The 12,663-nt window shown below is 53.4% G+C and overlaps 1 protein-coding gene across 1 annotated transcript; it reads left to right on the top strand.

The window, feature by feature from the left end:
• Positions 1-11,251, top strand: GPR157 (G protein-coupled receptor 157). The gene is made up of 5 exons (XM_059487528.1): positions 1-377; positions 6,075-6,288; positions 7,865-8,059; positions 8,563-8,827; positions 10,176-11,251. Exons 1-4 carry the CDS (start codon positions 1-3, stop codon positions 8,791-8,793), a joined length of 1,017 nt encoding a protein of 338 aa, XP_059343511.1. The 3' UTR covers positions 8,794-8,827; positions 10,176-11,251.
• Positions 11,252-12,663: the final 1,412 nt, after the last annotated feature.

Raw genomic sequence — 12,663 nt, 5'->3', positions numbered from 1 at the left:
ATGCCGTCCCCGCTGCCGCCCACCCGGCTGCCGCTGGCGGAGCGTGTCCCGGTGCTGCTGTCGTGCGCGCTGTCGTGCGCGGGCTCTGCGCTCCTGCTCTGCTCCCAGGCGCTCTGGCCCGAGCTGCGGACGCGCCCGCGGCAGCTGCTGCTGCACCTGAGCCTGGCCGACCTGCTCTCCGCCCTCTCCTACTTCTACGGCGTGCTCAGGGACTTCCAGGGCACCTCGTGGGACTGCGTCCTGCAGGGAGCCCTGTCCACCTTCGCCAACACCAGCTCCTTCTTCTGGACCATGGCCATCGCGCTCTACCTGTACCTGAGCATCGTCAGGGCCTCCCCCGCGGGCCAGGGCTTGCTCTGGGGCTTCCACGCCGTCAGGTGGGTGCTGTGTGCTGTGCTGGGCGTCCCCTGAGTCTCTTTCCTTTCCTTCTCCTCCTCTACCCCTCAGATTCCTTTTGAACAGGGATTTTGGTGTCTTTAAGCTAACCGACCCTGCTTGTTTCCCCTTTCCCTTCCCAAGTGAGCAGTTGGAGATGTGGAAAAGCTGGAGGGTTTTTTTTGTTCAAGGTCACTTAGGAAAATCTCTGGCAAGTTCTAATGACTGGAAATCCTGGCTTGGCTTCCCCTGCACTCTGATGTTGTAGAAATAACATAACAAACCCTGTGTCTGTGATACCTGCCTGCTGCTGCCCAAGCTTCTGTGTTTGGGATCTGTTTCCACAGGTCCCCAGCTCCCCTGTCAGCCTGGTGTGCGGATCCTCCCCTCTGCCCAGGCAGGTTGCTGTAATCCCACACTCACAGGAAAATGTTCCTCACATGTGGTGAAACTGCCGGGGAAGCGCTCTGAAGCTTGTTTTGGCATGTTTGATTGAAAGCAAGACAAACCAGTCCACAGCGTAGCTTTATGTCTCAGTTTCTGCTATTTAGGGCACTGGTTTTCCACATCATGTTTAGTAAAAGCTTTCATTATGCAATTGGAGCTTGTGGAATCATGTGCTGTGTCCACGCTGAGCAAAACAGTGATCCCTTAGTCCCCTGTGCTGCCAAGCTTCTGTAATAAATTAAAAGAGCAGTGATCTGCTTTAAAAGGGAATAAATAAATAAAAAAAGCCCTCGGGACAAGTAGAGAATTTTCTTTGGTTTCTTAGTCAAATATTTGACACTTTTTAGTTTCAAACAGTAGAGCTGAGCTCAGGTGAGGATGGGCAGGGAGGCTTTGAGGCTGAGGGTGAGCCAGGGAAGAGAATTTCAGTCCTGGGATTGCTGCTGGTGAAGGGCTGGGGGGCTGCACAGGGCCCTGGGCTGTTGCTGGAGCTGGGCAAGGTGCCCTGCAGGAGAATTAATAATGGGATAGTAATGAGAATTAATAATGATGTTATCCCATCTCCAGCAAAGCAGAGTTGCACTCTGAGAGCTGTGGTGAGGACGGGGTGCTGCTCAAGAGCCACGTGTTGCTAAATGGATGTAAAACCCCAGTCTGGCTCCTTCCTGGGCATCCTGGCTCCATCAGGCACATCAAAGGGCTCAGGCAAATCTGGCCTCGTTGTAATTTTCCTGTCTGCTAATTGCCTGTGTGGCTTTTGTCTGCACTTCAGTTTCTCCATCTGGTTTAGTGCTCCTCAGCCTTGTCAGCTACCGAGTGTGGAGAGAAACAGAGGCACTGAAACAGAGCTGGCTGCAGTCTGTGCACTCCCAGAAAACTGTAAAAATCCTGGGAGGGAGAGAGATTGCTCTACCCCGGCACAGAGGGAGAGATGCTCTGGGGGGATTTGTTCAGTTTATTTTCAGTTCTTTACAATGAAAATGAAATGCCATCTTCAGTCCTTGCTATTGATCAGCACCGTCTGCTCTGTTTAAAGGCTGTTGAGCACCTGTGATCAGGTTCTGCTTTGTAAATGCCTGTTCTGTGCAGAGCCAGTGTTTAAAGGTGTTTCTGCTTTATGATGTGTCCGAGAAGCCAGAGACAACAAGTGAGGACGTGTTCTGTGCCCATCCGCTTGTGACACATCACCCTGCCTTCCTTCCCTGCGCCTTTGTAGTTACTAGAGAAATTAAATTCTGAATATAATCCTTGGGGATGGAGCTGGCTAAACACACGTTGGAAGTCAGGACCTGGAATTTTCCTGAGGGAATCAGGGTGTCACAGCGGCTCAGACGCGTCAGGCAGGTTTGTGCCACAGGGATTCCTGTGGGAGCACATCCTGCAGAGCTGCACCTCTGTCGTGCTTCTGAACCCGCTGAGCTTCGAGAACAAGCCTGCAGCCAGCTTTGGCAGCCCTTAGGTAGCTGCAGAATGTCAGTGCTGGCAGTGCCAGTGGCCAGGCTGCCTCACTGCTGTGGATTCCCCAGGGTCAGGAATCACCTGCTGGAAAACATCACCTTTGTTGGGAAAGAAATTCATCCAAACTCGGGGTGAGGAACGGAGCAGGCAGAGCCCACCTTGGGGTTATTTCCTGCTTGGCTTTTGGTGCCAATTGCTGACAATGTTTTGAAGGGTTTTCATTTAATGATCAGGCTGTGCAGATCATTTTAACCATAAATATATTACTTTAAAAAATCTATAACATATGCATGCTTATATATTAAAATATAATAAATACATATATATGCATGGTTATAAATGTTCATATATATATTCATGTTATATATTAAAATATGTTTTTTATATATATACATTTATAACTATCTATACATGTATCTATTCTATCTATAATGCACATCTATTCATGTTATATATTAAAATATATGTTATATATATGTTATATATAACATATATATAACATATATGTTTTATATATATAACATATATATATAACACACACATATATAAATATATAAATATATATATATATATATATATATAACATGAATAGATGTTCCTCCTGGACTGCCTGGGACGTCCAGGATGGCTCCTTGGCTAACCTGTGCAGGCAGGTGACAGCAGCTCACCTGCTTGTCAGAGCCCTCAGGGGGGAAAAGCAGTGCAGCACAAATCAAAATGTGCTTATTGGGCAATCTGACCCCAGAGAACCAGGGCAAGTCCAGCCGAACGCTGCTGGAGCTGAAGGGGCCTCGCCTTGCCTTGCTTTGGTGTGGCTGTGCAGAGATCTTCTGGGTTGGAGGATTTTTTTATTCACAGATCACCGGGAGCTGTGTTGGAGGAATAAATGCTGCTGTGTCTGCCTTGCAGGTTGGGTTTCCAGCTCTGTACAGGAATGGGGAGTCACCTTCCCTTCTCTCCCAGTGTTTGCAGCCAGGTGTGCTGTGGAGAGGCCCAGCTACAGAACTGCTCTTTGGGGTTTAGGGGGACATTTCTGCTCTCTGTTATCTGGGATCCCTTTTGTTCCAGTGCTCACCCACACCGTGGGTGATGATCTGTCCTGGTTCGGTTCCTGCCCTCCCAGCTCAGTGAAAGCTCTGACATTTGGCCGCCCTCCTGAATCTGTGGAGCTCCTGAGAACAACTGAACCTCCACTCTCAGTTCTCCTTTCCAGCTGCTGACATGGAGCTGAATTCACAGAAATGTCTGATTCCTTCCTAGCTCCTCTCTGATTTCCCTTTGTTGGTAATCCTTCTGCCTGGTGTCAGTGTTAAATATCCATCTGATCCCAGAATATTCCAGCGAAATTAACTCCTGTTAATGCAGCAGTTTTGTTCTTCCTCTCCCCAGTTTTCTCCTGAAGGTTTTTAAGTCCCTTTCTCAGTGGTGAGTTGTTTCCTCTGTGTCTGTGCTTACCCTGTCCTGCCTTACATCCACACTCCATCATTTCACCTGGTTTTATCATCATTCTTTTGCAGTTTCAGCTCACTGATGAGATCATTATTTGTAAAATCATGTAAAATTAGTTTCTCCATTCACTTCCTTTTTCTTGCTGCCTTTGTGCCTTTCCATGGTTTCTTTTAGGAAGTGCCATTTCTCTGTAATTCTCTACCTTAGTGCAGCCGAATGAGAGCGGAATGCCTTTGCATTTGCAGTTGTTTTCTGAGAAATCCCCAGTTTCACCAAAAGGGCTCCTGGGCTGTGTGGAAACTTTCCTGGTGGTGGTGGTGGTGACGTTTGGGATGTTTTTAGAAGCCTGCTCTGATAACAGAGTGGGGAGGGCTTCCTGCAGCACCCCTGTCCTTAAATAACAGCCCTGGCTTGGAATAGCACTGCCTGTTCTGAGCTGGGCCTGAGACAAAATGTTCCACACGGGCTGCACAGTTGACTCTGAAGGTTTTTACAGCCTTATATTTATATTTGCTTGTTTTGTCAGTAGGTGAATCCAGACATTATTTCAGGGTAGGAAATGGGGTATTTTTGAAACCTAATACCGTGGGATTATCTCTGGTGCTGCAGTTGGAGTTTCAGATAATCTGGTCAAGGCAGCTGCTCTTTGCCCACCTGGTCTGGAATCTGATTTTTGGGGGCAAGATCCTCCCCATGCTCCCTGCAGCTGCTCCAGGCTGTCAGGGGAGGGCTGTTTGAGAGGAAGGCAGTCATGGGTTTGTTTTCTGTGCACCTGGGAGAGAGGAGGGCAGTGCTGGAAGCTGGGGTGGCAGGGGACACACTCAGCTGGGGTGGCAGAGGGCACACTCAGCTGGGGTGGCAGGGGACACACTCAGCTGGGGTGGCAGGGGGCACACTCAGCTGGATGCAGGGGGCACACTCAGATGGATTCAGGGGGCACACTCAGCTGGGTGCAGGGGGCACACTCGGATGGATTCAGGGGGCACACTCAGCTGGATTCAGGGGGCACACTCAGCTGGATTCAGGGGACACACTCAGCTGGGTGCAGGGGACACACTCAGATGGATTCAGGTCACACACTCAGATGGATTCAGGTCACACACTCAGATGGATTCAGGGGACACACTCAGATGGATTCAGGTCACACACTCAGATGGATGCAGGGGGCACACTCAGATGGATTCAGGTCACACACTCAGATGGATGCAGGGGACACACTCAGCTGGATTCAGGGGACACACTCAGCTGGATTCAGGGGGCACACTCAGATGGATGCAGGTCACACACTCAGCTGGGTGCAGGGGGCACACTCAGCTGGGTGCAGGGGGCACACTCAGCTGGGTGCAGGGGGCACACTCAGCTGGGTGCAGGGGGCACACTCAGATGGATTCAGGTCACACACTCAGATGGATGCAGGGCACTCCTGTGGTGGAATTTCTGTTTGGGCCGCTGGGATTCCTCTGCTCCTCCTCACGGTTTCTTGTGGGCAGCCCAAGCTGCTGAGTGACTTCATTCCAGTGTGTCACCACAGTTATTTTTTTTCTAAATGCTTCCCTGTATTTACCTCTGCCATCAAGTGAGAAGCCAAAGTCACAGCTCCAAGTTTTGAGGATGTGGCTCCTCTTTGCTTTCTTAGCTTTTTACTGTTGCTCCCAGTACTTTTCCCTGCCTCTTTGTCCTTCAGAAACCGTATTTTTTGCTCCCAAAATACTGACTCCATCTCCACTTAAAAGCAAAGCAAGAAAACACACCACTGGCAGAATGAAGTTGTGGATTTCTTTGAGTGCAGAATTTTGAAATGGGAAGGTGGGACTTGGCTGCTTGTGCTCTGAAAGCTCGGGATCAGCTGGCTGCAGGAAAATCACATTTTACAGTGCCCTGGCCTGTGATTGTGTTCACAGGGGTTTTTGGATGAGGGAAGAGATGGAGATCTGACTCCATGTTTCAGAAGGCTTGATTTATTATTTTATGATATATATTACATTAAAACTACACTAAAAGAATAGAAGAAAGGATTTCATCAGAAGACTAGCTAAGAATAGAAAAAGAAGGAATGGTAATAAAGGTTTGTGGCTTGGACTGAGAGTCCGAGCCAGCTGACTGTGATTGGCCATTAATTACAAACAACCACATGAGACCAATCACAGATGCACCTGTTACATCCCACAGCAGCAGATAACCAATGTTTGCATTTTGTTCCCGAGGCCTCCCAGCTTCTCCTAAGGAAAGGATTTTCCATAAAGCGTGTCTGTGTGACAGCCCCTGCCTCTGGCACCATTTCCTGGGGTCTGGGGGCTCCTCTGGGGACGCCCCTGGCCCAGCCCCCTCTCTGTGTGTCCCCCCAGCTGGGGTGTCCCCCTGGCCATCACCGTGGCTGCCGTGGCCCTCAGGAAGATTGGCTACGACGCCTCCAACGTCTCCGTGGGCTGGTGCTGGGTCAACCTGGACGCCGAGGACCGGCTGCTGTGGATGCTGCTGGCAGGAAAGCTCTGGGAGATCCTGGCCTACGTCACCCTGCCCGTGCTCTACCTCCTCATCAGGAAGCACATTAACAGAGCTGTGAGTATTTGCTGGGTGGTTCTGTACCCCCACACTCTGCATTTCTTGCTCCCTGTTCAGGCAGGAGGGGTTCACAGCTCTGAAATGTCCCTGATCCAGCAGCACCATCACACAGTGACTTAGCACAAGCTAAGAATGCAAAAGCCCTTTGAAAACGAGCAGGGGGTGTGGGATGCTCATGAGGGAAATGCTACAGTAAGAATTGAAACAGAATGTGAAGGACAAACTCAGCTTTAATCAGTTTTCTGCAGTTCCACTTGTACCAAGGTTGGAATTCTCAAGCCTCAGTGCTTTCAATGTCTGCAGTGGTAGTTTGTGTTTGTGGATGTTATTTTGTACTGCATTTGGGAGCCCAGGCACTGGATGGCTCTGGGCTCCACACAGGAGACTCCCTGTCCTGGCAGGGTTTGGAATTCAGAGTTCAGTTGTTCTGTTCCTTGAGAACACAGAATCCAGGCATCTAGGGCAGCATTTGCATTACACACAGATCCAGATGAGAGTGCCAGAGGGAGCTGCACCCAGACATTCCTTTTCTCTCAGCTGGGTTAGGGAAAAAGGCCCACGTGTGGGTGGGTGTCCTTCTGGAAATTCTGTGTCTGCTTGCGGTGGTGGTGGGCATGAGCCCAGCCCCGGTTAGGGCAGGATCCTGCAGATGATTTGGGAGAATGAGGTGATTTTCAGCAGCCCTGAGTGTCCAGGGAAGGGAAGGGAAGCTGGGGAGGGTTTGCTGGTGCCTGTCAGCATCACCTGGCGTGCAGCAGGCAGGACACGGTGTCCCAGGCTGGGCACAGACAGCAGCGTGACCCGCTGGAAACCTGAGCGGGCTCCTGCCCCTGCCAGGACTGCTGGGGACAGGGCTGGGCACGGGCTGGGACAGTGCTGGGCATGCTGCTGTCCCTGAACAGTGCTGGGCACGCTGCTGTCCCTGAGCAGGGCTGGGCACGCTGCTGTCCCTCCCCAGTGCTGGGGACAGGGCTGGGCACGGGCTGGGACAGTGCTGGGCACGCTGCTGTCCCTGAGCAGGGCTGGGCACGGGCTGGGACAGTGCTGGGCACGCTGCTGTCCCTGAGCAGGGCTGGGGACGGGCTGGGACAGTGCTGGGCACGCTGCTGTCCCTGAGCAGGGCTGGGGACGGGCTGGGACAGTGCTGGGCACGCTGCTGTCCCTGAGCAGGGCTGGGGACGGGCTGGGACAGTGCTGGGCACGCTGCTGTCCCTGAGCAGGGCTGGGGACGGGCTGGGACAGTGCTGGGCACGCTGCTGTCCCTGAGCAGGGCTGGGACAGTGCTGGGCACGCTGCTGTCCCTGAGCAGGGCTGGGCACGCTGCTGTCCCTCCTGTCCCTCCCCAGTGCTGGGGACATTGCTGGGGCAGCTGGCCCCGTTGTCACCTGGGGATCAGAGCAGCACAGGGAGCTGTCACTGCTCGCCTTCAGCAGCAATGTCACTGTCCCCAAAGGCAGACCGTGCGCTCTTCACTGCAGCCCTGCCCTCCTCCTGAGGGTTCCGTGGCTCTGGGCAGGGCCCTGGGGCTGTGCCACATCTGCAGGCTCCTGCTCACCCTGTCCCTGTCCCCCAGCACGCTGCCCTCTCCGAGTACCGCCCCATCCTGCCCGCAGCCCCGGCCCTGCGGCCCCGCGCCAGCCTGGCGGACAAGAAGCTCATCCTCATCCCGCTCATCTTCATCTTCCTCCGCATCTGGAGCACGGTGCGTTTCGTGCTGACCCTGTGCGACTCCCCAGCCGTGCAGAACCCCGTCCTGGTCGTGCTGCACGTGAGTGTTCGCTGGGAACGCACCCCCGGGCAGGTGTGGTGCACACCTGGGCACCTGGCTGGGCAGGTTTGGGGCATCCCTGGCTGGGGCAGGGCAGGGTGGGAGCTCCCAGTGCGGCTTCTCTCGGTGGCACCGAGTGTTGCAGGAGCAGCTGCTGCCCCCAGGCGATGCCCGGGCTGCGGCAGAGGCAGCAATGCAGCAGCAGCTGCTGCAGCAGCATCTAGTGGCTGCAGAGGAAAGCTGCACCGGCAGGGATGGACGGGGGGATGTTGGACGTCTGTCCTCCAGCCGGGCTCAGCCCGTGCCTGCCCTACACCGGTGCCACCACACAACGGCTCCTGGTCTGCTCTTGGGTGCTTTTTGGGGAAAAAACCCTAATTTCTCTGAGTTCCTTGTCCTCAGAGGGGGTGGCTGTGGCCCTGCAGCAGCTGCGGCAGGCGTGAGCTGTTCTCCGGGGTGCCCCGGGGGCATCCCTGGTCATGGCTGTGCTCCTGCCCTCGCAGGGCATCGGGAACACGTTCCAAGGAGGAGCCAACTGCATCCTGTTCGTGCTGTGCACCCGGGCGGTGCGGGCGCGCCTGCTGGCCCTGCTGTGCTGCGGCCCCTCTGCACAGCTGCCCTGGCCTGGGCAGGGCGCCCCCGGCCCCCGGCAGCGCCCCCAGGCCCGCGGGGATGGCGACAGGGACTGCGACAAGGACCTGGATGTGCCAAAGCCGCTGCTGCCCAGCACCTGAGCTGGCCCTGCTGCTGCTGATTCCTGCTGCCACGGTAATTGCTGTGAGCCTTTCTTCACCTCAGGGCAACTCCAGTGTGAGCCTTTCTTCACCTCAGGGCAACTCCAGTGTGAGCCTTTCCTCCTGCCATGGTAATTCCTGTGAGCCTTTCCTCCTGCCATGGTAATTCCTGTGAGCCTTTCCTCCTGCCATGGTAATTCCAGTGTGAGCCTTTCCTCCTGCCATGGTAATTCCAGTGTGAGCCTTTCCTCCTGCCATGGTAATTCCAGTGAGCCTGTGGAAGGAGGATGGAAGCAGGAGCTGAGCTGCAGGGCTGTCTGCCCCACGGGAATGGGGCACCAGGCAGAGCTGAGGAGGAGTTGGTGGCTGTTTATAATGGGAAATGCCACGTGCACACCCATCCCATCAGTGCTGCACACATTGGGTGTTTGGTGCCCCCAGTTCATCCCCACCAGGGGATACCTCTGTGGGCAGAGGTGACTCCTGTTCTCCCCTGAAGCCTTGGCATTCACACCATAATTATATCAGTATATTTATATAATTATATCCGTCTATGTATATAATTATATCAGTATATTTAAACCCTGTGCAAACACCCCTGAGCCCATTCCATGGGGCTGCTGCATGGCTCTGCTCCCCAGCCTCCCTGGAGTCCCTGAAAGGCAGATGGAAGCGTCTCATCTGTGCCATGGATGACTCCAAGAGTTGTTTTTTCTCCTTTCAAAAGGCTTTTATAAACTTCTGAAAGCCAAATAGCAACCTTGATGGCTCAGCCTCCTGTGAGTCCCACAAGGCTTGCAAAGAGGAGATGTGTTAAACTTCTTGCAGAAAGGTAGGATAGGAATGTTTAAATTTTATGAGACTCAGTATCGTGCTGTGCTCCGTTTGTTGGAGCCAGCCCTGAAGAGAGAAAGAATTGTCACCAGCTTGGCTTAGGGGAAAACAAAACAGCAGAAAAAACAACACCAGAAAGAATCCAAACAGACTCCATGTCCTCAGTTCGCCTTTTCCCATTACAGAGCTGTGAGAAATGCTGTGGGAGGAATGGGCCAGGGTCACATTTCCAGCTCAGGAGTGTGACTGCCACTGTCCCTGCAGGTTTGGGGTGGTGGCAGTGCCCTGCAGTGACTGTCACTGTTCTGTCACTGTCCCTGCAGGTTTGGGCTGGTGGCAGTGCCCTGCAGTGACTGTCACTGTCCTGCCACTGTCCCTGGGGTGCTGTGACAGCCCTGCAGTGACTGTCACTGTTCTGCCACTGTCCCTGCAGGTTTGGGGTGGTGGCAGTGCCCTGCAGTGACTGTCACTGTCCTGCCACTGTCCCTGGGGTGCTGTGACAGCCCTGCAGTGACTCTCACTGTCCTGTCCTGTCCCTGTCCCTGCAGGGTGCTGTGGCAGCCCCCCAGAGGGAGCTGCAGCCCGGGGAAAGCAGCGCTGGAGATGCTGAGCCCTGCCCGGCTCCCGGAGCTGCTCGGCTGTGTCAGGATGCTCTGGAGCACGCTGCCCTCCCGCTTGTGTCCCCTCCTTCCCAACGGGAAGCTGAACCCTCGGCTGGGGTGTTGTTTTCTGCCTGCCCAGGCTGGCGTGGTGAGTTCTGAGGTGAACAGAGCCCGGCCAGGAGGCTCCAGGAGCTGCCGAAGGACTGACCTGGGCAGGGCCCTCAGCGACGGTGAGAGCCCCGGGAGCCCCAGCCTGGCTCTGCTCTGCTCTTGGACTGGGACAGGACAGGGATTGTTCTGTGGTGATGCTGGATGGCGCCTCTGGATGCTGAACCTCCTCCCTGGTGTTTGTTTGGGGATGCTGATCCACCACTGGCGTTTGGGGATGCTGATCCCTCTCCCTGGTGTTTGGTTGGGGGCTGTCACCACTGGGGTTTGGGGTTGCTGGTCCCTCCTCCCTGGTGTTTGGGGATGTCACCATTGAGGTTTTGGGGATGCTGATCCCTCTCCCTGGTGTTTGGGGCTGTCACCATTGGGATTTTGGGGATGCTGATCCACCATTGGGATTTTGGGGATGCTGATCCCTCTCCCTGGTGTTTGGGGCTGTCACCATTGGGATTTTGGGGATGCTGATCCACCACTGGGGTTTTGGGGATGCTGATCCCTCTCCCTGGTGTTTGTTTGGGGATGCTGATCCACCATTGGGGTTTGGGGATGCTGATCCCTCTCCCTGGTGTTTGGGGCTGTCACCATTGGGGTTTTGGGGCTCTCCTGAGGGAACCAGAGCCCTGTGGCTCCCCAGGGATTGGGGATGTGCTCAGGCTCCAGCAGGGACAGCCCTGCCCACAGCAGGGCAGTGCCTGGCTCACAGCTCAGCTCCTGGGCTTGGTCTGTGCCTTGGATCACACTGGGCAGGGGCTGGGGCTGGGTGTGCCATTTGGAGATGATGTTTTACCTCATTCACAGCTCTTTGCTTGTGTTTTTAAAGTATTTTCTCCGAGTTTTACAAAATAAAGGTCAGTTTCTTTACCAGGACAGTGCCCAGCGTTGCATTTGTGCAGCACAAACAGGATCTGCTCTGGTTCTGGTTCTGGCTCCAGAGCCCAGCTCTGCTGCTGTTCCCTGCAGAGCCTTCTCCGGCACTTTTACTGTCCTGCAAACTGAGTTTGCCTCTTAATCATTTTTTTCCCCCCGAAGATATCAGGGTTTCATCGGACCCAGCCTTGAGCACACATGGTGTGGATAAATAAATCATCAGGTGAGGGTGAATAAATCATCAGGTGAGGGTGAATAAATCCCTGCACACCAGGGGCTGGGTGAGGGCAGGGGAGTCATGGGGAGCATTGAACATCTCCAGGCACACAGGGGTGGGGAGCAGATGTAAAACCTTGGGCTGTGCTGCAGCTGAGATGGAAAACGTGCTTGTAAATGCTGTAAAATCAGCTCTTTGCTGGTTCCTGGCCCTGCCCTTTGCCAAGTCCAACAGGATCCCAGCTGCTGGAGGTGTCACAGCCCTGCAGTGCTTTGAAAATCCAAGAGTTTGATTTACTGCCCTGTCTCCCTTCACCAAGCTCCTCCAGGATCATCCCCGTGCCAATGACAACCACAGAGATGTTCCTGCCACGCTCCTGCTGTGTTCAGAAAATATTCCAACTCTTCTGCTGCCACAAGCAAATATTTGCTGTGATGAAGGGGTTCTGATGACAAACACATGTGATCTCTTTGATTCCTGCATGTTTTCAAGATTATTTCTTCAAGTTCAGGAGCAGAGCTTAAAGACCATGATAGAGAATTCTCCTTCCCTGCATTTACTGAGTGTCAGAGCAGCTGTCAGAGCTCCCAGAGGGTGAAGCAACCTTTGAAGGAGTGGAAATTTGCCCTTTTTGCAGCTTCCCCTATTCTGGGGCAGAATTTTCCCTCTTGGCTGCAGACGTGTGAAGGTGAGGGCAGCAGGAGCTGATCCCTGCCATGGCAAGCTGTGTACATTCGTGAATGAGACGGGGCAAACCTGAACCAGTGTCGTGAGCTGTTTATTCAGCACATCAGTCTCGGTCCACTGTTAGGACAATGGAGACAGGATGTTAACAGCTCTCTGATCTAAAGGGAATGCCAAGGGGGTGTTGCATTACAGCACAGCATAAAGCCATCTCAGCCTAGATTTCAGCCAATCTCACACAGAGCAAAACATATTGACAAGAATTCTATCTAATCGTATGAAACACACGTCATGATAGGTGACACAACGGCTCGTTCATGAGAGACAAAGCACAGAGACTCATTCATACTAACCTTCTAAAGATGTACATTAAATAACCTTGTTGCAATCTATGAAGACACGTTACAAAAGTCTATTGTGCTGTTTCTCACGTCTGCTCTACTGCTCAGAAAACTTTTTGCTGCATTAGCAATGCTCACAAATCTGCTGTCAGAAGCC

This window comes from Ammospiza nelsoni, chromosome 22 (genome assembly GCF_027579445.1).
Source record: "Ammospiza nelsoni isolate bAmmNel1 chromosome 22, bAmmNel1.pri, whole genome shotgun sequence".
NCBI lineage: Eukaryota > Metazoa > Chordata > Aves > Passeriformes > Passerellidae > Ammospiza > Ammospiza nelsoni.
The sequence above is the reverse complement of the archived record's forward strand: the minus strand, read 5'-3'. Positions and strand labels throughout refer to the sequence as shown.